This window comes from Dryobates pubescens, chromosome 5 (assembly GCF_014839835.1).
Source record: "Dryobates pubescens isolate bDryPub1 chromosome 5, bDryPub1.pri, whole genome shotgun sequence".
NCBI lineage: Eukaryota > Metazoa > Chordata > Aves > Piciformes > Picidae > Dryobates > Dryobates pubescens.
The window spans coordinates 29,356,153-29,382,936 of record NC_071616.1 but is presented as its reverse complement, the minus strand read 5'-3'; the positions used below and the strand labels follow the sequence as shown (position 1 = coordinate 29,382,936).

Genomic DNA, 26,784 nt, shown 5'->3' with positions numbered 1-26,784 from the left:
GGTATTGTCTCAGCTTGACTGTAGGCACTTACAACTAAGCTTGACTAATTTATGAGGAAGAAACTCCTCAAGAGGAGCCGAGAGCTGGTCCTTTACACCCTAGATGGGTGTTCCTATAATGGGAGCTCTCTCTAGTGAGTGACTAGAGCAGAAATGTAAGCAGGTAATGCAGCTGCTACAGTTGGGTGGGTTTTGGGAAGTCCTTCCTTCTCTGCTCCTGAGTGACTCCTGACTGATGCTCGTGCCTTTAAAGAATGATCATTTGTCTTAATCACCAGCTGATGAGTGACAGTGGTTACGTATCCCTCCCAGCATCAGTAGTCTTCTACATCCAGCAAATCTTCAGAGCTGACCTATCTCCTGACTTTGGAGCACTGGCAAGATTTGCTCAGTTCAAAATCCAGATGCAGAGCATCAACTGTAGATCAGCTTGTGGAAACAAGAACACTGAGCAAGAGGAAGTTCTCTGCCAACCACAAGTTGTCCACAGACCACAGTTTGAGAAACACAACTTCCTGAGCTATGCATTCATCACCAAGGTGGACCAGTAACACAAGCTTTCTGCAAGGTAGGGAGGAATACTGAACAGGCAAGCCTTGTCTCATGGGACACACTGAGCTTTTCATGTCACTTGCATTGTCCAATTTTCTGCACCTCTAAGAACCTTACAATGCAGGAATCTCCTGTGGCATGCTTGACACCCAACATCTTTTCCCTTTCTTTATGCCTGTCAGACAAGAAGAAACTTGGTTTTTATTTCTGAATAAAGGGTGGTAATCAGCTGGGATCCTGAAGACCTCAAAAACTGTCTTCTCTTTCTGCTTTTTTGGGTTTTCATTGTGTTCTCCACCCTTACCCCACCCCCTCCCACCTTCTCCCAGCTTCTCCCACCACCCCCTATTTGTTGGTGCCATTTTTGTCATATATTTCGGCTCTGTTATGAAAAAGCATTTATTAAAATCTGAATTTTCTGTGAGGTAGTGTTAAGATTTGGTGCACCAAGTTAGATGCATTGTAGATTTTTCTGCGTGTAATTTTGCTGCAGCTAGGTTGGGGGCTCAATTCTACCTCCTGATGGAAGAAAGAAAGTATAATCCAGCAGGGTGACCCAAGCGAGGTCCAGAAAGTGAATTAATCCTCCTCCATCTTGGATTAGTCTGATCTGAACAATCAAGTGAGCAAAGATGAGATGATCTGGCTTATAAGAATAACAAGAAGGCACTGAGAATTGACCACATCTGAGATGAAAGCAAAATGAAGCTTGATGTCCTCTAGCTGGAGCACTGTGTAACTCCCCTCCCAGTGAAATTAAAGTAGCAGCCCATGAATTCACATGTCTGAACAAACAGTTTTTCACAAGTCCATCAAACCAAGGCAGGCATGTTAAAGGGTTTCCACATGAGAGCTTCGGACACAACCTGGCTTGTCCTGGATGGTACCAGGTGCAAGAATTTGCTCTTCCCTCGGTGCTTGGAGTTTATGACCACTTGTCCATCTTTCTCCCTCCTTAGCAAGCCAGCTGGCACATATATTAAGACCTCTAGTGCCTGCTCTGCTATAACCATGCCAGAGTATCTCTCTCCTTGAAGATGGCACAGAAAACCCTTGCTCTTGCTCTCTCTTGATGTCCTCTAATATTTGGAGGGAGAAATAAAAAAGTAGTAATAAAGCATAATAACAAAAACCTAGTTTGTACCTCTTACACCCAGTCTGTTTGAACAATGCTGAGGCCCTCGGTCTTTACTGCACTACAGAGCATTTAGTTTCCAATTTAAGATTCAGATTTAATAACATATGATGCATCATCTGTCTGGTGACAGGCAGAAGCTGCAAATATGCAGGAGTGAAGAACTCATCTGACAGTTCCTGCTGCTGTTGCACGCAATTTCTGTGTGTCTCAGCTGCCTCAGGGAAACGCAGAATGGCCAAGCCTGTATAGTACAGCCAGGAAGCCCTTAGTGTCAGCACATTTGTGACAATATTTCTAAAGTCCCTTGCAAAGGCTTCCCCAGATCTGCACCTGCATGAAATTCAGTGGATTATATCCACTTGCATTTCTGATGGTTTTGGGGTATATTTGGATGCCAAGTACAATCTTCATTTCTGAGGCAATGACTCATGGTGGTCTCATTACTTCAGTGTACAGTCACTGCAATAATTCAAATCACCATTGTCATTATTACATCCAGCAGGCAATCCGACGATACCTTCTGCCAAACTGGGGCAGGTGTGTGGATGTAATCACTGTGCAATTAATTAACCTGTGTCGTCAGTCAGCGTGCAATGCACAGCTCCCTGCCTCCCAACTGAGTTCAATTTAGCAGAGTGGCTGCAGGATTTAAAAGTACTTTGCAGTAGGAGCTCAACAAGGCAGGCAGCAGCACTTCAGCTTTGCATCACACCTAACACCAATGAGCACCTGCCTGTATCAGAAAGGGTTCTGCAGGATCATGGGAGTGAGAGAAAGTTGTGTGTTATTTCTAAAAGCCGTGAGCTTAGCAATCATCTGATGAATGAATTCTGAGTGAGTGATGCAGCAAAGGCGATCTGCTTATTGTGGTGGTCCTACAAATCCCTTCTACTGGCAGCACAGCAAGAACCCAGGAGCTGCCCGGGCTCCCTTCTCTGTGTGCACAGCCAGATTAAATTGCTGGATTAAGCACTCTCACAGCCCAGCATCTGGATCTTTGTGACAGCTGTGCCCAGGACTGAAATCAAGCATTGGTGACATAACTGCGTCAACTGGTGTGTCATGGGTCACAGCATTACAGCTGGAAAAGGTCCCTTAGGTCATTCACTCCCATTTCTTAACCAGCACAGAATTTGACTCAGTAAAGTGTTTGCTATTGCTCTAAACATGGCATTTTAAGGCACTTGGGCAATGCAGTCCTCCTCCCCTTCTTTTGGATACATCATCTGTACTTTTGAACTGTGTAAAAAAAAATACAGAAAACCAACAGGGTAGGAACCGAAATTCTGAGACCCAATGTGAAAGTCAGATTTGATGGCTCTCAGAGTGACACTGAGGTGTGTTTTTTTCTGGAAAAGAGGAAAGGTGGTCAGACATGAGTTGTCTTGTTGGCCTTTGTGTCTCACTGGTTTTGATCTTTGACATCCTGCAGCACTCAACTTTGATCAATTTCCATTAAGACAAATATATGTATTATCTAAGTTTAGGATGATGTTCTATTTTTTATCCATTCTCCAAAGCTCTGACAATGGACCCTATGTGCAGCTGCATGCTTTGGAAGGTCAGTTCTGTTATTTTTTCCTTCACCAGTCTGTTGCTCTTGTGATCAGGGCTCTGTCCAGACAATGTGCCTGTTGGAGAGAGAGCAGAGTGCCAGATGCCTTTGCCTGCATCGAGCCTGAGTTGCCCCATGGGGAGCACCTTACCAGCACTACATGTCTGGTGCTCACCTCGTCCAAGCTGTTTTGTGTTACTTCCTTGTCTTTCTTGGTATCACTCACTTCCCTCTAGGCAATGGGACTGGTAAGCATCAGTTCTTTGCTGGTTGTTTTCTTTTCACCTTACATAGTTAATGCATAATGAAGCTCTGCATCACTGTATCTAACACCTGGCACCTTCTGATGCCAAAGCAAGACATTATCAACATTGACCTCCTTATGATCTAGGTTTCACACGTCGTTGCCGAGATCAGATTCATACTTGTGTGAGTAATCTGGGGAGTAACTTTTGCTAAGAGTGTTGTGGAACATTGCCTTATATTGACCTTTCCCCCTTCCCCCCCTTCAGTTCATTACTTTTTTCCTATTACCCAGTATGAATGTTGCTATCCAACACACTTTTTCCCTTCACATGGAAATGCTGGGAATTTCTCTTGGTTTCTACTGTAAAGAAACTGAGAGGCAAATCAGTTAACTTCCAAAAGCTATCCTCCGCTGTTTTACCCTGTATGTTTAGGTGATGCTGGTTAGAATTGTGTGCTGTTGGATCTGAAAAGCATTTCGTCACCTGTATGACAAGCTGAGCTTTTATCACAAGTGAATAGGGAATGCTTCATTTATTTCTATTTGCTTTTTAGGCATAGTTCTCTCATTCTTTCTGTCTTGGCAAGGATCCCAAAAGTAGATTGATTAAAATCGAGATTCTGTGGACTAATACAGCAACTGGAATTGCAGAGAAACATGTATTTTCTGAGGAAACTGTCTCCATAGGGTTGCAAAGGAAAAACCTGCTAAAAATAAAATCTCAGTGTTGGTTTGGGGATTTGAAAGGCTGTTTCTATAAAAACTAACTTTTGGGATAAGCATGCTGTGTTAGGTTAGGCTTTTGAAGAAAGCCTCTTTTAGAAGTTTAAGTCTGACCTTATTTGAAGTGTACTACTTTAAGATCTGTATCTTTAAAAAGGAAAGGAAAAAGGCTTGAAATAAGACCAAAACAAAAGTGAGAGTCCTCTTCTGCTCTTGACAGCTAAGGACCAAAACCGGTGCAGAAATACACACCTCCTGTATGTTTTCTTACATTTTCTTTACTTTTAAAATCAACTAATCGAGTGTCAAGCCCATATCCACAGCTATATCCAGTTGAGCTCTCATGACCAGACCATTCAGTGCAAGTATTTCCCCTGACTGCAGAGCTCAGCACATGTATAAATACTTTGTTGAATCAGCGCCGTAGTCAGAAACCAGCATTTAATACCAATCTGCCATTAGACTGCAGGGGCTAAAAATAAATAGCATTAGTTCTTTGTGTCTCTCATCAGAACAGGAATCTAAAGGAGAGCGTGTCCCAGATCTTTAATGTTCTCAACAGCACAATGTCAGTATTCTTACATCTTGTACAGCTGGGATATAAGGTGTGACTGGGCGTTGCTAATATGTGGTGCCACAGGGTGAGCCCTCACTTGTCACTCAGCATCTCCCATGCATCCTTTTGGAGCTTCCAATTACTTCTTTAGGACTGGCCAAAATTACAAACTCGGCAGGGAAAAAAAGAAGGGAAATCAAGCCTTCATTCTCTCACTCCTCAATCTCCCTCTGGTGTTTCCCTATGTTTTCTGTGCTGTCACCTTTTCCCCTCCTACCACATAGGGAAAGGGCTCACTGTGTCTGTGTCTTTTGAGTCTTGTCCTGCAGGACTTACTATGCCTGCTGGCCATGGCACAACTTGGATGGACACCATGGCTCAGTGTAGGCATATTCCCAGCTGCTAGTGGGGTCTGCAGCCCTTTCCCTCTGCTGCATCACTCCCTTTGAAGCCATGTAATGTTCAGATGTGAGGATAGGGTCCAAGGGGCAAGCATGCCCTACCCTCTGCAGCACTGGCTGCCTCTGTGCACCCTTACCTCTGTTGCTGGGTGGCTGTGCTTAGGCAACATAGATCAGCTGAAACCAACAGACCTCAGCACAAAGCACCCTGCAAACCTTTGGCTCTGTCATAGCAAGGCATCTGTGGTCTGATGCCCCTCAAGGAACTCTCCTAGTGTGTCAGTGCCTCTGTGTGTGCCTGTGTGTTTGCATTTACAGTCCTTCCTACTCCCAAGTTTTCCATTTGCTGTGTTTCAGCCTAATCACAGATATCAGTGAAGAAAGAAATGAGACACACCTCTGCCAGGCCACTGCCCTGCGAAACTGCCTCCCAGTCCCAGGAATCAGTATCCTTGATAAACTCATCAAGACCTGTCCTGTCTGGCTTCAGCTGAACATGAGCCAGGAAAGGGCTGGGGCGATCCTTGGGAAGGAAACAGCAGGGGTAAGTCCAAAGCAGTTTTGGTTCAGACAACCACATTTCTTGTCCTTGGTGGAGCTGGTTAGGAGAGTAGCTCTTTTTTATTTAGCAGACTTTGCTCTCTGTTTCTATTACCTTTTGATGTTTGAGCCACTCATAGCGGCACATGACAGATACCATGGCTTTAGGAAAGCAAAAATTCTTGTTTCTGGTTTTATTTAGTTTGTAGAGGCATGGAGATACCTTCCCGTTAACCACCATTACCTAATTTGGATGGAGGAAAAAATCTGAAAAAAGAAAATTCTGGGAGCTGCTGAGAGTCATTTTTACTGCAAGAATTCCTATCTAGTTTCCATGAGCTGGGTGTTATCAAATGGCAGGCTCACACAAAGATCAAAGCTTGCTTAAGGAAAACAGCTCTGCAGGAAAAGCAGCTCCCTATTCCTGGGATCTCAGAGGTGAGACATGGCAGGGAGTATGTGTCCTGGTCAGGTCTGGGGAAGGCAGGTGCAATGGCCTGAGCTGCTTCTAGAACACAAGGGGAATTTAATCCTGCTATGAGGAGATAATGGACCTGTCCTGTGGCTGAGTCAGTCTATCCCAGGGCTAAAAGCTGGCATAGCCAAGTGATAACCTCCAGTGGACCTCAACTGACCAGCCAAGACTGTGCAGTGCACTTCACACTGAATCAGACTTCTCAAATAAATTATTTTCTTGGTTTTTCTGTGCTGACTATAAAGGTAGACCTGAGTGACCACACCTCACATAGCTGGGTATGGCCCTGAGTCTCCTTGGTCATTAGCCACTGGCACCAGATAGGACTGCTCACCTCTGGGCAGCTTTGGGGATAAATCTTGCCTCTGTTCCTTGCTTGCACTGTTCTCTGACACAGTCTTCAGCTGCAGCTTAAAGCAGACAGGAGAAGAGCTGGCATGTATTGGGTATCTCACAGCAAAGGCAGGCTCTCCTGCCCTCTCTGAGCCCACCTGAATCTGAATCAGCACCACACCTTTTCCACCACCAGTGAAAATATGAGAGTCTGGTTTGTGTATCAGTCTTGACCTGAGTCAGGTACAGCTCAAGAAACCTACCTCTCTTTTATCTGAACAGCCATGGTCCATTTTTAGCTGTTGGAGCCATGGCAACCAGTTGTGCCAATCAAGAAAACAGAAGTAATTAATTTCCAAGTTTCACTTCTTGTGTTGCTTAAATTTAATTTCATATGGATGATGCAATATGAGATTAGTGCCTGCCGAGATCCAGGGTCACAGTAGTCTCTTGAGGTGGGTTAGAGGGACTGTGCTGTCACATGGGTGGTAGGACCCCAGGGAGGGAAGAACCTCTATGGCTTTTTCCCAGATGCGGTTCTTTCTGTGATGTAGCAGGTGGGGGTACCCTGCTGTAGAAATAGGCCAGTTTCAGGCATGCAGCTGTTTGCCATGCATTTGTTAGTATTTCCTCTCTGCTGCTGGGGGAGCTGAGCTCATAGCCATAGGGCTCAGCGGGCTAAAGTTCTTAAGAATGGAGATGATGACACTGTGAGAGGTTCTGAAGCTGCCACAAAGGTACATGTTTAGTGTAGATGCTGCAAAGTGAAAGGAGATGCTTATCAAACTAAAACTCATGCAGAGAAAGGTCCTAGCTTCTAGACAAGCTTTCTTAAATTCCTTTGTCCAAGAAATTAACATTTTCTTGATAGATTTTCACAGCATTGTAACTGATTAATAATTTTACTACTTTGGTTTTATATCTGCAGCTTGAAGGTACAACCTCAAAATAGCCTTGACAATTGCCTTGAATTAGAAACACTCTTAGGAGCTCACACAACACAAAGGAGGAGATATTTATTTTCTTTTTTCTTTCCCCCCCCCCCTCTCATTTCTTTTGTCTTCTTTCTATTTTTCCTCTTCTTTTTTCTTTTTCTTCTTTCCTCTTTCCCCTTTTACTTTTTATTTTATTTTATTTTATTTTATTTATTTTATTTTATATTCTATTTCTTTGGTCCCTTTGGTGAAAGCCAGTGGCTACAGTGGTTTCACTGGCTCCAGTTAAAGACTCAGAGGCCACTTATCAATATGTGTGAATACCTGATGAGAGTATAGAAGCTTGAGCCAGTCCATTCTGAGTGGTATCTAGTGAAAGGGTGAGGTGCAGGGGACACACATTGAAACACAGGAAATTCTGTCTAAACATTAAGAAAAGCCTTTTGACTGCCAGGGTGCTCAAGCACTCAAACAGGCTGCCCAAGTGGCTGTAGAGCTTCCATCCTTGCAGATAATAAAAACTCAACAGGACACAGTCCTGAGTGGGCTGCCACAGTTGATGTACCTTGGAGCATGGTTCCTTTCAACCACATCTGGTCTGTGATTTTGAGACCAGTCAAAAGACTTCAAGTCAGCGCTACCACCCAGAGGGATTGTAGATGAGCTGTGGGGATGGGGCTGGGGCTGGAAGGAACCTAGTGAAATTCAACAAGGGCAAAAGTAAAAAGGCTGCCCCTGGGAAGCAGATGCCCAGCAGTGATCCAGGCTGGTACTACCTGGCTGTGCATCTCTGCAAAAACAGTCCTCTAGGGGCGGTGGGCAGCAAGCTGAACACAGATCTATTGAGGAAAGGCTGTAGGACAGGATTTGTTCAACCAGGAAGAGAGATAACTTAGGAGGCACTGCACAGCAGGCCCCTGATACCTACAGGAAGGTCATGGAGAAGATGAAGACAGGCTCTTCTCAGCACTACCTGGTGGGAGGGCAAGAGGTGAGAGGCATGAACTGAAAACAGAGGGGCTCAGACTGTGTGCAAGGAAACACTTTCTTCCTCTGAGGACAGAAGTGGCAGCACAGGTTGTCTGGAGAGGTTGTGCAGCCTCCAACCTTGGAGGTTCTCCAGATTTTCCTGAACAAAGTCCTGAGCAACCTGTTCTAGCCCCATGGCTTCACCCAGGAGGCTGGACAAGAGCCCTCCTGGGGTTCCTGCCAGCCTGAGTCATCTTCTGGTTGCAGGAGACATTGTAGCCACCAGAGCCTTTGTCCTTATTTTTCACTTGTAGACACTTGTGTCCTTTCCCTCTTAATGTACGAGTGACTTCCTTGCTTTAGACTTGGTACCAAGACATTCTAGGGTGAATTGTCTATAATTTGGGCAGTTATGTGAGGAGCATCACTTTGAAAATCAGGAGTGCAGCTTTAGACTCTTCAGTTAGTGAAACAATTTGCCTTAGGTTTAAGTGGGGCACCAGTAATGCGTACAAATATTGCTGGTTCCTTCCAAGATCTGAATTTCACCCAGATAAAATGTCTCTTTATTCTTTATTTTTGTCATGTAAAGTTCAACCAAGTGGAACAGAGCTAAAATAAGAACTTTTAAAGTTGGATTGTACTGATACAAAACTTCATAGCCAATGACCTAAAATAAAGTTCAGAAGTTCATGTAATGAAACTAAGCTCTTGATTCCTTTTTGCCTTTTCAGATATTCTTGGTTAGGAAAGAGGGTAATGTGAACAATATGATCCTTGCAGTCTGCCTGCCTGTGCAGGACAAGGTTCCTGGTGTGCTGGAGTACAACATTAAAGAAGAAAAATCAAGTAAGTTCTTTACATTTATTGGTCTTGCTGTGATTATTGTACTGACTCTTGTGCTCATCAGTATTTATGTAAACGTGCAGACAATGAACAGCTTCCTTGCATATCTTGCTCTTGCAGTTCAGTTGATATTTCCCTCAGCTCCTCTGTAGTTCTTCACTTTGTGCTATCACTTACAGACTCACAACAGAATAAATAAGTACCCCTAGAAGAGCAGTTCAGCACTCTGACCAAGCAAGAGAAGCTGCTTTTTACTAGGTAAACATCCTGAGCAAAGTGCAAGGCTTTGACAGGATAACTCACTGGCTCTGTTTCTATTCTGCCACTGAATGTGAGGCTCACCAGGCATTTGACATTTGCTACAGTCCCTTTTAATGCACCTCATACAGTTGTACCGAACAACCAGTTACTCCTAAACTGTTTTCAATGCCTTGCTGTTTCTGGAAAGCATCTGGGTTGCAGGGTTGATGGTATCGGTGCCGTTCCAAATCAGACAGCCAACTCTGCTGTGAGCAAACAAAATGGAACCCAGTTCACAGACAGCCACATCTGATGCATCCCTCAGTGTAAATGGATGTGTAAGGCATATGATTTCCACTTTGCAAGAAACATCCTATGAAGAAAGACTGAGAGAACTGGGGCTGTTTAGTCTTGAGAAGACTGAGAAGGGATCTGTAAATATCTGAGTGGTTGGTGTCAAGATGAAGGTGCCAGTCTCTTTTTGGTGGTGCTCAGTAATAGGACAAGGAACAGTGGGTGTAAGCTGGAACACAGGAAGTTCCACTTCAACATGAGAAGAAACTTCTTTACTGTGAGGGTGATAGAGCACTGGAACAGGCTGCTCAGACACATTGTGGAGTCTCCTTGTTTGGAGACTTTCAAAACCCACCTGGATGTGTTTCTGTGTGGCCTGCCCTAGGTGATCCTGCTTTGGCAAGGGGCTTGCACTTGATGATCTCTAGGGGTCCCTTCCAACAGCTAATATTCTATGATTATGTGATTTGTAAACACAGGAACTTCAGGACAATCATAGAAACATGCACTTGAAAGAGTTCATCAGAAGAACTTCACACTATTTATTTATATGAACACATTCAAATCCTTTCTCACTGAGCTCTGCCCCAAAGCCAGCTCCCTGGGCATGTGTTACCCTGTGCTACACTTGGGTTTCTGCTGACCAACATTGTGCTTTATTTGCTTCCCTTCGACAGTTGCTCAAATTAGTTTTTAGCATTTCATACCTTTCTTTGCATACCTCTGCAGCATAAACACACTTCAAAGCTGGGGGCCAAGTGACTCTCTTAATCTGCTCAAATCTCAAGCACAGACCACAGATTGTCACCATGTTGCTTCTGCAGAGAGCGCAGCTGCCTGCCCGACTGCTGCATGCCTCCAGGAAAGCTCTCTCTCATCTGCACGCACCTTGGAGCACACAATTGCAGACATGCTGCACGTGTTCACTGCTCCTGCATGAGGGCAGGAACAGCAAACCTCTTGCCACAACTTCACGTGTCCAGACTAAAAATACAAGGGCAAGGGTTAGCTGCGGGGTGGGGAAACTTGTTTCTTTATTTGGTTATTTGAAGTTGACCTAGGGCATAGGTTTTGCATGGTGGGGAATTGAGTGTTGATGGTTCAAGTTTTTCTTTGGCTAATTGACAAAAAATTGACTCCTGTCATCCTAGAAATGTCATTTATACATCTTGTCTTGTGCCCTGTGCCCTAAAATCTATTTTATTTGAGGACAGGCAAAGTAAAATGTAGTGCAACATTTTCACTGAGAGCTAGCCTAGCTAGAAAGACTTTTCTGTCACGTTTTTCACACTGACTTGCTTACTATTCTAATTTATCACTATCTTAATGCAAAGGATGTGTTCAGAGGCATGGCTTTCTGATAGGAACAAGAATTAAATCAGTTTCCAGTGCTTCCATACAACTTGCAAAGTAGGTGGAGGAGGGTAATTAAAATATAGCTCTCATTCAAAAAGCAGAACTGCTGTCCCATGTGCAGCAATCCCTGCAGCTGTGAGGCTGATGCATTCCTATGGTGGATGTTCACATTAATTATTTTGCATGAGTTCTATAAGCATTGAGCTGTAGAAAGTCTCTCAGTTCTCCATCCTGCACCATTTTAACAGGACCACACTGTGCATTGAAATGGTCACTTGTCATAAATGACAAGTAGTAAATAGTCTGGCTTTTGAGTTTAGAAGATATTGAAGTAATTCATGTTAGTAAAACCAAACAACTATATCTTGCACAAGGAGGGGATGGTAAATCTGTGTCTTGGAGTAACCTAATACATTAGCTGTGACTTATTGTCTCTGTTACTCCAGACTCTGCTACTTTTGTAGGAATTGAAATTATATGTTGTCTGAATGCCTTAAAAGAATTAAGGCTAGAACCTGACCTTCCTTGTTCAGTACCATGGTATGTCTGGATTGCCTTAGTTTAACTAAGTGCCCTTCACTCTTCCCTAGTATTCTGTAAGTGTCAGGTTAGTAGACCTCTGAGCATGCTGGTGAGTAACTGCAGATCAGAGTTGTTATCTGTGGTATGTAAGCCTGCTGGAAGTTCAGTGTTACAGTTCCAGAGAATGTGTACAGCACACCGGCTGCATAGCCTGAGGACTACTGTAAATTGACAGGGATTTTCCAGGCAGTCTAGTCTTTAGAATGTCCCTCTTCAGTTCTTTTGTGCTTGCTAAAAGGAAGCTTCAGCTTACCAGTGAACATGACAAACAGGGAGGTGAATCTTCCTGATAGCTACTTGCTTTGAGTCTGCCTAAAGTGTCGCAGAGCTGATGTCCTTCCAGTGTCCTTCAACAGGAGTAGTTGTAATCCCCCTGATATTCAGTAATCACTCTTCCCATCTGCACTGGGGGCAAGCAAGTTTGGTTTTGGTGGCCTGCTCATAGTATTTCCTTTTTTGAGTTGACACATAAGCAGTTATAAGCTCTATGGATTGCTGTTTGTCCCTCTCTCTGAAAGCTGACTCCTCCTAAAAGGTTTGAAGAAGTGGGAACAGTTTACCTCCCATGGTTCTGCTTGTTAGATTCCCCAGACCTGATACATTCAGATGTAAACTGAAAGCTAAATTTGCCCTGACATACATAGTTCAGATTTGATGGAGATCCGCCCTTCCAGTTAAAATTCAAGTTGCAACCCATCTCAGCTTCCTATTTTGGGTGACCTTCCCAGTTACTTCTTGTCCTTCTCACAAGAACTCAGTGCAATCTCAGCTTCACAAGTGACAGAAAGAAAGATGTGCTATCCTTAGAGGTGGCTCTGTGCCATCTCTCCAGTTATGTCCATCTCTTACTTTTACCCTAGGCAGCTTTAAACAGCAAGTTTCACTGCTCAGCTGTTTGTAAAAAGCTATTCTCATCCCATCCTACTTTGCAGATAGTAGCTGAAGAAGTTTTCCCCAGTATCATAATGACAGTAGGGAGGTTGCTGCCCAGCCCCTGAGATCCATATAGAGATGGTCATTCACCGAACTACAAAAAACCCCAGAGGCATTACAGTGCCAGATAACTGTAGGTCACTGTTTCTCACTTTCTTTTCCCTATACCAGATCTGCTCTGCTGATGTTTGATGAAATATTTAGGGAACTATAGTTTTCTGAGGGGAAGCCAGATTTGATTTTTTTTAATGGAAATCACCAAAGAGCCCACTAGGTGAGAGGGTCAAGAAATGAAACCCTTTTCCTTTATTTTTTTTTTCCCCTTGAGTAATTTTCATCTGTTTCATGAAATAGCCCTTAGAATCATAAAGCAGGAGAATGAAGAGACTAGATTGAAAATCTTTTCTTCTATTTCTTCATCTGTGGTTGTTATTCCTCCAGAGCCTGGCTGCAGAAGCAGGTGTGGTAGACTCAACAGGAGCTAACCACATAGTTCATCATGGAGTTGCAAAACATTCTCATTGAACTTTCAGCAACTTTCAAAGCCTTGGATCTCTGTGGCACTGCTTCTGGGCCTGAAGGATCCCTTCCTTCTTGCTCACAACAGTGGAGAACTCCCAGAATGAAGGCTTGCTTTACAAGATTTCTTCCATTTAGAGATGCACTGTTGAGAGATACCTCTCAAGCTCTGCTAAAATTGTAACTGCTTTGTGCCCTTTCAGTTTTGGGAGTTATCCCTTGCTTCAGCTTCATCCCAAAATGGAGCCCTAACCTCACATCCCTCAAGAACTGAGCACCCTTTCCTCAGCTGGCTCCTACCCTTGGCTCTTCTCAGCTATCCAGTTGTAGCCTCAGGTCCCAATTCTCCTTCCACTTTACATGTAAACAGTCAGAAATCATTCCACTGAGATCAGTGATATTGTGGCAGTATTAAAAGCATCAGATGTTTCAAGTTAATGACCATGTTTGAAGTAACATATACTGAGAGCTTGAAAGAAGCATTGGAGTATGATAGAACTGTTGGTGCAGCTAATGGCAGTAGTTTTTACTTTCACAGTTATGAAGATACGTGCCACAGGGACAATCTGCCAACAGGAGTAGCAGTTCAGAAGCATCTCTTCCAACACACTGGGCCAAGGCTGACTTGAGCCTCCAAAATTAATGAGGAAACAGATGAAGGAGAGGTTTATAGTGAAGCCTTGTGTGCATTGTGTTTATTTTGTTTATCATTGGAAAATTCTGAGATTTAAATTAAAATTCTGCCTGCTCTGGCCTTCCAGCTTCTCTGGAGACAAACACAGAATGAGCAGGAGCATAACAGAGGTATTGAAATTGCCTTAACACAATCAAATAGGAAAGCTAAAGTAAAGTGTCTCCAAGTGTCTGCACAAAAATGTGCAGATCACAATTACTACCACCCTGCCTGTGTGTCTGCATGGGTTGGTAGATCTGAGCACTAGGTGAGGATGCTCACTGAATGAGCATGAGGCAGGGAAGAACCAATTCAGAGACCAAAATCCTTGCAGGTAACATGGCACAGCAGGTCATTTGGTGTTTTCCCACATGAACTGCATTGAAGTAGTACATGAATCAGGTCATAGGGAAAAAATGGGTGGCTAGCTCAGTTACTGCAGCCTCCTCACAACTTAAGTCCCTTAATGAGAGTGGCCAGTTGTGCAGATGATCTTTGTGATAGAAATGTTTTTGTGGAAGTGTTGGCAGCTCTTGCAATAGCTTCCTTCGTTTTGCAAGTCTTTTTGCTAACACATTGCCTGCTGGAATCAGGAAGTGGAGTCAAGATAGACAGAAATTTTGTTTTATTTTGTTGTTTCCAGAAAGAGAGGCATCCCTAACAATTGCAGAGATAAACCTAAAGATGTAACCTTAAAACTTCATAAAGACTCAGAAAACAGAAGGTCTAGGGAAACAACCTACAGGAAAACAATCTAATTTTTAAAACTAACCTTAATTGCATTTATTTTTGATCCCTTCTGAACTGGAATGGAAATGGACAAGGTGCCAAAAGGTGCCTGTGGTACTGATTGAAGTCAGAAACACGGGAGCTTTCACTTCATAGCTAAAGTGAATGAACTCAGGTACGTGCTGGCATTCATGGCACTGACTTCTAAGATGAAGTTTGGGTAGCACTTGCAGATTTTCAAGGGAGTTTTTCTAGACAGGTCTGGATGAAGCCTTGAGCAACTTGGTTTGCCCTCACAGCTGACCCTACCTTAAGCAGGTGTTTGGGCTAGAGACTCTTGAGCCCCCTGCCAGCCTGAGTGATCCCATGTGAGACTGAGTCAGTCTGTGGGCAAGCTTAGGGCAGATGGCAGTTCTCAGAAGGGTTGTGTCAGTACAGCAGGAAAAGCAGTTCAAAATTTCTTAAGACACAGGTTCTGGGAGAAACACTGCTGAGATTTACAGAGAGGTGGCAGTGAAAAAATGCATAAACCATAAATATTTCCTGGGTTAGTGCCTCTCCTGTCATCTCCCCCAGAACACATAAGCTTTGGTAGAAAACAGAATCTTTGGTAGGTACCTTGTGTACGGGGGAGAATGTGCTCACCCGGTTTAATCAGTGCCGATTTCCAGTTGTACTAACTCACAGGAGGTATCTCAACATGCATGAAAAGGCCCAGCAATGCCCTGTTGATGCAGTTAAATGCCCCTTGCATATTGTAGAGCTGAGCTTGCTGTGGGCCAAGATAGGCTTCATCATGTGGAGTAAATAGCACCACAAGGCTCCTGGGCTGGTTTTGCACAGATCCTAAAGGGACTTTTCACTTGGAGTAGGACAATCCAAGGAGTAAATGTACTTCCCATCCTTCCTAAGTCAAACATCTCAAGGCAGCCTCTGTCTGGTCAGAGGGCAGGTGGAGGGGGGAATCAGAAAGCACATTCAGTTACTTCTGTCATCACTGTAATGACGCCAGAGTTGTTTTTCAAACGGTCACTTTAACCGAAATGGTTGGTCTCCTTGAGTGGAAACCCTGCAGCTTATAACACCAGAAAGGAGAATTCTTCACACTGCAAACCAAGGCATGAAAAGCGGGATAGGACTATTTATAGTTCTGATTTCCTCTGAATGGATGAGAAGCTAAACCTGACATTACAGAGTGAAAAGATCAAGTTATTTATATTTTTTATGATACCCCAAGCTGCTATTCAGCGATAAGATAGACAAAGAGGGGACTCTTATGGCAATCACCTCATGAACCACCCTGGAGACTTCTCTACCAGCCAGAAAGGTCATAAAGCATCTGCAGCTTCAGGTTGACTACAGAACATAATTTTGCTTAATATATATAAAGCAAAAACGTCAGTATGCCTGTAACCCTACTGCAGCCTTATGAATAAAAGTAAAGGAGATGGAAAAGGATATGGCCAAAGGCCCTAGGAGAGGCAAGATCCAGGTTTTAGGTGAGTTCAGGCTGTAACTTTGTGCTGACACTGCTGTCACAAGAAGTACTCTCAGCATCCCTCATCTGCTGGTCACAGGTATCCATGCTTTCTTTCCCCTCTGGTCCCCATCTTCCTCTCTGTCATGCAGGTTGCAGTGCAGATACTTTTTGTGTTTTCTGTGTACCTGACAGGCAGCTCTGCTGCCTTAGTATGAGGAAGCCATTTTTTCTGGTTTATTTCAGAGGAATGTTTTTCTTTATTGTGCAATGAAGTGTGTGATTGAGGTGAAGTAAGGAACTTTGTCAGCTCTGGCCCTGACTAGCCTGGAAAAAAAGCAGAAGTATTCTAGAAAAAAAGTAACAAAAGAGTTGTCAAAGCCCTTGGGAGAGAAGATTCCTCTTCCCCTCTCTTGCCAAGAATAGCTGATTTCCCTAATTCCATCTCAATTAAGCAAATCATACATTTCAGCAGCAGAACTTGTACAAGACTACTTTTCAAGGATTAGCCAGGTAATCAATAGAAGTATGTGTGATTTTAGTAGCTGAATATGTAGTTAACCTTAACCTTCAAATTTTAAGCAGTTTAATTGCACAGAAGGAGTCCTCTGGGTATGCAGGCTGGTATCTTATTTTCCCATAGTACATTACTCCTGTTCAGTGTGGTAGATACCTTGGCATAAAGGAGAGTAGTCTGACATATCACAGAATCAGAGAATGGTAGGGGTTGGAAAGGACTTCTGGGGACCATCTTGTCCAACCCCCTTGCTAAAGCAGGTTCTCCTAGATCAGATTGCACAGGACCCAGGTGGATTTTGAAAGTCTCCAGAGAAGGAAACTCCACCACCTCCCTGGGCAGCCTGTTCCAGTGTTCTGTCACCCTCACAGTAAGGAAATTTTGCCTTATGTTTACATGGACCTTACTTTGTTCTAGTCTGTGGCCATTGCCCTTGTCCTGTTACTGGACACTGTCAGGAGACCATTATGAAGTAGGAGCCTAGGGTCTTGGTTTGGCAGAACAGTGACTGAGGACTTGTGGAATGTTGTAAAACACGTTGTGAGAACACATTTTATAACCTGTTTTGCGAGTGCATTTCTCTTCTAAATGCAGAAAGTCTCACCCCGTCCCTCTCGTTTAAGACAAGTTCCACATCTCTTTGATGCACTGTTTGTTTTAAAACATAAAACACTTTTAAAACATGAGACACTTGTACAGCTACTTTTTCAGGATGTAGCAGTGCCAGGTTTCTTTGTGGTTTGCAAGTTGTTTTGGAAACATTCTGGTTGCTTATAGCGAGTGGGTTTTTTCTGTTCTTTTTAAAACCCTTATCCTGAAGAGTTAACTCCCTGCTCTCCAAGCAAACATTTTCATTTTTACTTTAGGTTTTAAACTGGCAGGATTGTAGGGAAAGCCTGTTGGAAAGAAGCTCTCAGGATCTTGTTAACTTTGTTAATCCTCACTTTGGCTTTTTTTGCCCTCTTTTCCCCCCTTTATTTTTCACTCCGAAGAAGCACGATGCAAAAACTGTGTGTAATCAGAGTCAGAGACTATCTGTGCTGTTCTAGGATAATATTGTCCTATCCTACTCTGCTTAGTACCTTGAACATAACCCAAAAAGCTGAACAGTTTTGAAACAGCTACTCTGAATCAGTATCCATAATACTGGTGCCCTTGTCTCAACAGCTAAACTGGAACTGGACTTTTTCCCTTGGACAGTGTTCGCTATTTGAAAATCTTAAAGAGCTCAATAAACAAGAGTTTATACTTGTAAATGAAGTAAATAGGATAGTGATTGAAGTAAAATGAGGGCAGTAAGGACCTCATACCTTGTCCTTTGAGTAGAACCCTCAAAATCAGTGACAGTGCAACCTGCCCCATTCAGAAGGATGAGAATCAGAAGGCCTTCTTCCACTAGACTGGCAACTAGGTGGGACTGCAGCTCTGAGAAGCAGAAATATATATTTTTTTTTGCTTTTATTTTCTACCCAATTGACCTCTGCCATTTCAGAGCTGGTTAGTCCCTTTCATTACTCATCTTTGGAAAGTGTGGTCTTCATTCCTGGAAGTCTCTCATGTAGAATACAGTTCTGGGTACTGGACAACTTCCCTTAAAATGCTCAGAAAACTTCCTTTTTATTTATGATTAACCTCAGCTCTATGGTATTTTGTGATGTATCTCAAAGCCAGAGTAACAAACTTTTCTCCAAAGTAAATGGGAAAAAAAAATGTTCTCCATAAAATACATCTGTATGAGACCATATATTAGTCACATAAAATAATCTCAGGATTATCTATATAACCTGAAAATTGTTGCTAAGAATTGATCCCCCGGAACTTCAAGTCAGAGCATCCTTCCTGTTGTATGAGGCACAGGGGAGAGGTTCCTTAATTTACTTCACAAAGTTCTACCAAATGAATTTACCTTCTGAGAGCCATTTGCAGGTATCTATATTTGGGTTGTCTTGACAGCCATAGCCCTGAGCCCCTGTAGTTTAAATCATCATGCTAGGCAGCATAAGTTTTGTACTGCCATTGTAATGTATGGGTGGATGGTGAATTGCCTGTGATAATGTGACTTCTCCAGCTATGATCCCACAGTACCCTACTGCTTACAGCAGGAGCCATGCCTATTGAATGTGTCACTCTACTCCCTTTGGTGTCCCTGGGAGTCCTCCCAGTGCTCACATGTTTTCTGCCTCATCTCAGAGCTACATCTAAAACTCCAGCTAAACCACATGTTGTCTTTTGGTCTTGGGATGAAGTCCTGGATCTCCCCAGCCTCTGACTGAAGAAACAGTGCAAACTAGGTGTGGAATTTCCACAGATTTCAAGGTGTTTGTTCAAGCAATGCAAAGGAGATGCAGAGTGAGAATCTGACAAGGAGGGCAAGTGCTTTGAAACCAAACAGCCGTTCACCAGTCTGTGTTCTGCTCTTAACCCCTGAAACAGCTGGCAGTGCCCATGGGCCTGCCAGGACCATTCACATGGATATCTGTAAGGAAAGCACTGAGGAGCTGTGACAGTTTTCTTTTAGCTGGATTATCTGTGCTTGATGTACTCTTGAGAGTCACCTTCTCAACCCCTCCTGGAACACTAATTGCAAAAATGAGGAAGCAGAGCAGCAAGATGACTGTAATAAGTTTCTGCTCGATCATTCTGCAGCAGAGTCAATGACACTAGGAGGCAGCAGGAGTTTATGGTGAACCAAAGTCATAAAATCTGTGTGAACACCAAGGTGCTGCCCATTTGGATGTGGATGAGCTGACGTGGCAAAGGCCCCTGTGGTTGTTAGATATGAGGATGGTAGGTTTTTTTCTTAGCATCAGGATATGGATACAGTAAGCAGGGAAACAGTGAACTCTGCTGAGTGTCCCTTCACAACTCAACCCCAGCCTCGGAAGAGTGAAAAACATTGTGTTTTGCCTCTTATTTAATGGTGTTCATATCATTCTGCATAGTGCATTTATATTTAGTGAAAAACATAGTTTTGAAATAGATCTTTTACACTTGAGACCCAAGCCCATTAGCACTTTATCACTTCTGTAATTCATTAGTTTCAATTTCCCAGGAACTGCTACCAGCAGTGATTTTTTTCATCCTGGCCAGAAAAAATAAACTCTATAGGAAACCATAAAATTGAAATCCTTTGAGGAAGCATGACCTGGATGCACAATAGCAGACTCTGACAGAAGTCCAAATCAGGGACGTTTCTGCCATTCCTTCATGAGGGGAAAAACCAGGAATAACTGACAGTTTCATGAAAGAATCACTAGAAAAGCCAAGAAAGACAAAACAGACCTGGGTTGCCTAAGAACTGTGCAACCAAAAAGGAAACTACAGCTTAGGTATCAGATGGAAGAAACCAAGGCATCAGATCTCAGACAAAATAAAAAGGCCTTGAGAAGACCACATACATAAACAGTGTTGGAACACAGCACTTGAAGGCCATACAGTACCATGCAGAAGGTCATCAAATAGTTTTACAACAAACAGTGTCAGGGACAGATACCGGGAACTTTCAGACTGAGTTGTTGTAGAAGGATACCTTAAACACCTTAAGGACTTCAAACAATGTAATCTAAATTTCCCTCTATCCAGGTAAAGCTCTTTCTCCTAATACCAGCACCAGCTTAGTGCATGAGAAAAGGCCAGAAGGAGATTTGCATGTGTTCAGGGAACTGAAGCAATAACCTGAAGGAATTACATCTCACACTCAGCTCTGTAAAGCACAATGTATTGTGGCAAATGCAACAGCCTCAGTTCCCATGCTATGGCAGTCACTGCACTCCATTACAATACTCAGGGCTTATTCCCCAGGGGTAGGAAACTGCTAACCTGTCCCATGCTGTAGCTAGGAGCATTAGGATCTGGAAGTAGGAAAGTCAGTAACATCTGCCTTGGAGTGATCCCATCTTCATAGCACGGAAAGGCCTGAGGGTAGCAGAATAGCAATGAAATTGGGCAGTGCTCCTTGCTGCAAAGGTCTGTGCAGTCATGGTCTTGACAACTGTGATATCAAGCAATAGACATATCAAAGAAGAGAAACATCAATGAGAGGTCAGGTTAGGAGACTGTGGAGTTATAATCTTAAGCTTTAAAATGGAACTAGAAAACTGGGATCACTCTCATGATGACAAATCTCACAGTTTGACAGCATCTAGAGAGGCAAGAGCATCTCAAGCGCATGCAACCAGGGCTTCTGAGGGCTTCTCAGTAGTCCTCTGTGAACACAACTGGAATTCATATCTCTGAATCTAAATGTCTCTGAATGATTGCACAGATATCAAAACCAGTGAATGGGACTAACAGTACCCTTAGGGAAGACGAAGCTGAAGTAATTGGGCCCTGTGAGCCTATGTAAGCAGTGAGAAAATGGAAATTAGGGTGGTTTGTCCGTGTGACCAAAACAACAGGACTAGCAAATACAATTCTGTGGGGAAAAATCAATAAGGAAAGGAAGGCAGAATGCCCAAGGATGGAGAAATGATGGGGAGATCAAAAGAATAGATGAAACACGAAGGCAGATTCCAGTCAGTGCGTAAAGATGACACTCTTCAGGGCATGCTGGTGTGGTAAAGAGAATGATTGTCTGCTCTTAACTATGTGTTGCTCATAACCTGGCCATGTCTTGTTTGCTTATTGAGTTGCTCAAAGGACAGAAAAGAGAGTATGGTCAGCAGTGTATCACCAATTTGTATTGCTAATGCTTCTGTCACCCCTATAAAATTTTTCAATTAATTCTGGTATCTTTGTTCCAGCTTGCCCAAAAATGTCCACTGACCTACACATTCCCCCTTTTCTTTCCTGAAGGTCTTTTTTTTTTTCCCTGCTGACTTCTAAATAGCAGCCAAAACTTAATGTGCTATGACAATACATCTGGCTCACAGAGCCCAGCCTATTTTTGCTGTTGATTTTGATCATATTCTTAACATCTTGGCACTGTTCTGGTGCTACATGGAGATTCTCTTGCTCTTAAGGTGCCCTTGGTGCGGTTTCATGAGCTGAAGGATGGTGAATTTTGTCCCTGCAGTTTTCAGCAGTCTGGCAGAAAAGTGTTTGTAGCTTTTGCAAGAGTTGTGAGTGTCTATAAATGGCAACATCACCTGTCCCTGCGCAGCAGGGCTCCTGTCCGGGAAATGTCCCCAGCTACCCACAACACATCCACAACCGGAGGAGAGCACCTTAACTGTCTTCTCAGTGCAAGGTGTGTCTAAGGTTCAGCAAAACCCTTTTAGCTGTACAAACTTCTTGTTTCCTGCACCTTTCCAAAAATCAGAAACATGCAACACGATCTACTTTATGGTCTCCACAAGCAAATGACCGTTCCCACAGGAGATGTTCCTATACTGAACCCATCATCTGCCACCCAGCAACAAAGCAGTCAGGAACCACTGAGCAGTGGTGCCAGATTGTGGTCAGCAAGTATCTAGATCAAAACAGGTTAAGGAAAAAGCATCACAGTTTCTTCCAAGGAAGGCCTTCCCCACAAGACATTGCAAGGCTTTCCCTGTGGATGCTCTGCTGGGAGTGGGTCCAAGTGGCCACAGTAGCCCTGTGCAGGCTGCTTAACACTGTCACCATTCACAGTAATTTTTGGGCAGAGTATTAATCCTAATAAGCTGTAGTACCTTGACTAATGGTCCATCTAAAGTAGTGTTTTTCTGTTTGTACTTGTTTGAAAGCCACCCAAAATTGTCCCAGCTGAGCTCTGCATCTCTGTACTACAAATTCCAGCCTACTGACAAATATGCTTGATTTTGTTACCTTCTGTGACCTTTCAGAGAGAACCAAGGACAGACCAGATTCTACTAAACACCTGCAGAAAATTCCTGTCCTTAAGATAGAGCACCTTTTGTACCCAGACTTCTTTAGGTATATTATTCCTGGTGATTTGTGATATTTTATGCTCTTAACTGTGTATTAGAGAAGTAGCTGTGTGACAAGAAGACACTTCTGGGGGGATATTCCTGACACTGAGGGGCATGGACTAATATTCTGTTATCTAAAATTCAAGCTCCCAAATGGCAGAGCTTCCAAGCACAGAAACAATCACTAGTCACAATCCAAGTGATCTGCTCCTGTATGTAAATGTGTACAGGTGCAGCCTACTCTCTTGCATACACCTGCACCTTGGGATGCCAAAGTAAACATGTGGTTCTTAACAGATAAAAAAAAAAAAGTCCTTAAAAAACATCATGTGCACAAAGGGCTTTATTTAATTGCTTGAGATTTGAGTGACTTCAGACTCCTGGGTTTTGGTTCATTCTCTAGAACAGCAATGAGTTTTGTCTTTATTTTTGTTCCCTGTGTTAGAGCTGTGAAGCAGATGGATTCCAAACTATAGAAATAGTTCATGGTAGCTTAATGAAAATCCCTGACTGAAATATGGTTCTTATTATGGAAAAAGAAACAATTTTGCTGAACATTTATTTTTCCAGCTGTAGGAGAAAAGCAATGGAAAGGAATTGTTTTGCTTGAGGTATGTTTTAAATTCCACATTGCAGTCTGATGCCAGTGCACAAACTGAGGTTGATCTGTTCATGCTGATCCAAGACCAGTTGTTGTTAGGAATGACTTCTGAGAATTACACAGCCTTTGCCTCTTTACAAAATGGCTCCATTGGTGTATTCAGCCCAAACCAGCAACCTGCTGGGCCTGGGCTAGGAGTAAGGGAGAAGTAAAAGGAGGAAATGCCTTTTTCTGGGAATGAACTGTGAAGATGAACAAGAGACAAACTTGAGCATTTCCTTCCAGTGGGATACTTTGCATGCTGGAGAACAAAAGCCAGTGCTTTTGGGAGGGGAGGGCCGGGCAGATGCCTCCCTCAGATGCTGGAGACTCTGCTTTGGAGGGGAACTGATAACCAGCCAGGGTGTGGAGCTGGAGACATTTAACAGGGCTGTGAATTATGGCAGACTGAGGAAGCAGAATCACAATAGCTGAGCTTTATGTCCACAGCTCTGAACTGTTGCCTGGAAAACAGAGAGAAGGATGCAGAGCTGCTGAGGGCACTGTTATGTGAGCTGGTTTTGCTCTCCAAGGACTCCTGGCATGCTCCCATGGCAGGAACAGTGCAGCTCTGGGGCTCCACTTCTCCACCACCAGTAAGCACTGCAGATTTTCCTAGACTTGTCAGTCTCTTTTTGTGAAGGTGTGTTCCTACATACAGGCACAATTTATGAGACTATGAAACAAGCAGATGGATCCTGCAGATCCATCTCTTCCTCTCTGCCTTGGGTCAATGTGAAATTTTCTTCACTGTACAGGGAATTTTGTCAAGATTAGCAGCCAAAAGCACTATAATACCATGTGAGATTTGGGCTACACAATGCCATAGCATGCTGTTATAAAGGAGGACCACTTCAAAACTTGTGTATTGTGGTGTAGATTGTATTTTGCCACTTAAAGGAAAGTGCTGTCATTGTATAACACAATGGGAAGGAGAAGACAGAGGAGGGACAAATAGGCTGTACTCACACTGCCTGCATCACCCAGGTCAGAGACCACACACATGAATGTAATGAAACAGTAATTTATATTTCTTTTTTTTTCTTCAAAGAACTTTTTCCCTGTAGACCAATCTAGATTCCTGCATGGAGAGTCACAAGGTCAGCCCCATACATATTGCAGATCAGCATATCCTTAGGGACAGATGGGCTTGTAACAAAACCTTTGACTTTGAACAGATGATTTTATTTATTTTTTTTTTTATCACATTGTTTCTATTATTGTCACAACACTCTGATACCTTAGGCTAACTGTTCAGAAAGCCAGACACTTCTTTTCTAGTGCTTCTCTGAAGAATGTCATTGCCTTTGGCCCTCTCTCTGTGCTTTTTTGTGTTAAATCATGGAAAAACTGGACAATCACAGAATGCAAGATATGTGACCCAAACCCACCAGCTTTCTTTTACCATAGAGCTCAAGAAAAACAGTTGCTCACTGCCTTTTTGTTTTTCATCAGTCCTGTACCTGGAAGGATCTGTTCTTGTATTTGAGGATGTCTTCAAACTGGTTGCCTTCTACTGTGTCAGTAGGTGAGTTGGATTCATTGCTTTCATGGAGCAGTTGCTTTGCTGTCTCCCCTAGAGTGCCCTTCCCCAGTATCCAGTCACAGCACAGCCCCTGCCATTCCCTCTGGTTTACTCTAACCTGCCAGAACAGGAAGTATTTCAGATACTAATAGCTATGATGGGGCTGGATCACCTAATTTCTAGCCAGGCATAATATAACCACAACTGTTCCTGAAGCTGAAAGTTTACCTGACATTTTGCAGGGCTGAATGCAGAAAAAACTGCGGCATTGAACTGGGGTTCGCAGGGCAAAGAGGGCAAGGGTCTTGGATTAATAGTCTCTTATGTAAGCAGCTTTAAGCATCCACACACACCTGGCAGCAACTCAGCAAATCCACTAGTGCACTGTTGTCTGACAGAGACTCAGATCACTTAATCACCTATGGGGAATCTGTCAGGGAAATAGCCCTGAAACAGTTTCTGTTCTTTGGCCACATTTTTAAAAGAAAATAACATAATAAAGAAAAGACTTTGGGGTTTTGCTCAGCACAGAAATACCAGGTATAGTGGGCATGGAGACTGGAAAGACCTGTAAGGTCATTTTCCTTAGAGGAAGGATTGATTGGTAGCTGATGAGTCTCTCTGTGTAATTAAACCTGTGTGCCTGCAGTCTTCTCTAATCTGTGTGGTTGTGCAAGCACACTGCAGCAATATCTCTACAACCTGTCTACTCCATTTTTGCTGCAGAAGGTCCATTTTTCAGCTGGATATAAACTTTTGACCTCTCTAAAAGCTCAGATGACTCTTAAAGTAGTTATTTCCATTTAAGAGGAGAAAGCAGATTCAGGATATGTTTAGAAGGCTGTTGTGTTAGTGACTTTGTTAGGCCACATAGCAGGAACAGTCTATCTATGGTATGCTACAGTGTGGTGCAGTTTACCCAGCCAGTAATATTCATGCTATTTTGAAGGCTGCTTCTGCAGCCAGCAGAGATCAGTGCTGCTGGGCCAGGACTCCTACCTGCATGTAAGGGACCACACTCTGTCTCACCCCCATCAACAAGAAGATATTTTTCTAGATGTGTACACGCACCCTATAGAGTGACCATAAATTAATCCCTGGACCCATGTAAAATTTTCATTCTTACCAAGGCAAAGAACCCAAATGCAAAAAAAAATTGGACATCTCTAGTCAAATGCCTGATGGGAAGGAAAATAATGCTCACTTCTGCTTTCCTCCAGACAGGATCATGGCTTAAGAAAGAGTCCCAGAAAAAAAAGCTTTTTCTGCTAGCTCCTGTGATAGATGGTACTTCTGAGTGTCAAACGGACATTCAGGTGCTTCATGTGATTTCTCAAGTCACTGCCAAAGTGCAAGATAAATAAGGAATAATTTTCTGAGAGAAGCAGGTAACAAAAAGGCTGCTTAAGCACTGACTTACCATTTGCTGGCAGCTTGTAGGTGCTCTCTGTGATGGTGAATGGAGGGGTCTGCTCTCAGAGCTGTTGTAAGTAGTCATTTCTAAATAGCTGAAAACAGCTTATTAAGACTGACAGGTCTCTCAAAAGAAAGTTTGGCCTGGCTAGATTACCTTAGATTATAAAAATAACACCTGTAGGTAGCAGGAGACATAGTGGCTTGTCCGCAAGCTGCTGCTCCATAAATAGAACCAGATTCTATTTATTGGGGTAATGTCTTAATTTTCCCAGATTTTCAGCTGTAGATTTAGGGATGTGGGGGGACAAAGGGGGAGCTAAAGCAAATAAAATAGAAGGGAACTACTCATGAATATAGTAATCACATCAAGCAAGCAGAAGGTCTGTGGACCCTCTTCCTCTTTTAACCATGATATCAATTACGAAGGAAGAGTAATCTTGGGATCACATCAGCTTATGTCAAACAATATGCTAATGGAATGCTCGGTGGTGCACAGAGAACCTATGGAACACACAGTACGTCAGTAGGATGTATCTGTTAGTAAGGGCAACAACAGCCCTTCTGCATTCCTCTGCCAACAGACTCTGTCACACAGGTTTTGGGGGTCTGGGTTTGTGTGACAGGGATCACATACTCACAATGCCAGCTTTTTCTAAAACGATTTCCTGCAGCTTGCAGAACATTTTGCTCAACTTTTTGATGTGTAATGTCATCCTGCACCATTCCTTGCTACATTTTGGAGAAACTTATTTCTGCCTTTT

At 43.2% G+C, this 26,784-nt stretch overlaps 1 protein-coding gene across 1 annotated transcript in view; it reads left to right on the top strand.

The window, feature by feature from the left end:
- The first annotated feature begins 254 nt into the window (after positions 1 to 254).
- Positions 255 to 26,784, top strand: part of RIN3 (Ras and Rab interactor 3) — a 49,869-nt gene continuing 23,339 nt past the window's right edge. The window contains exons 1-4 of the mRNA XM_054162184.1: positions 255 to 547; positions 5,530 to 5,716; positions 9,159 to 9,273; positions 24,538 to 24,610. Coding sequence (XP_054018159.1) covers positions 255 to 547; positions 5,530 to 5,716; positions 9,159 to 9,273; positions 24,538 to 24,610 — 668 coding nt within the window. The remainder of the gene's footprint in view (positions 548 to 5,529; positions 5,717 to 9,158; positions 9,274 to 24,537; positions 24,611 to 26,784) is intronic.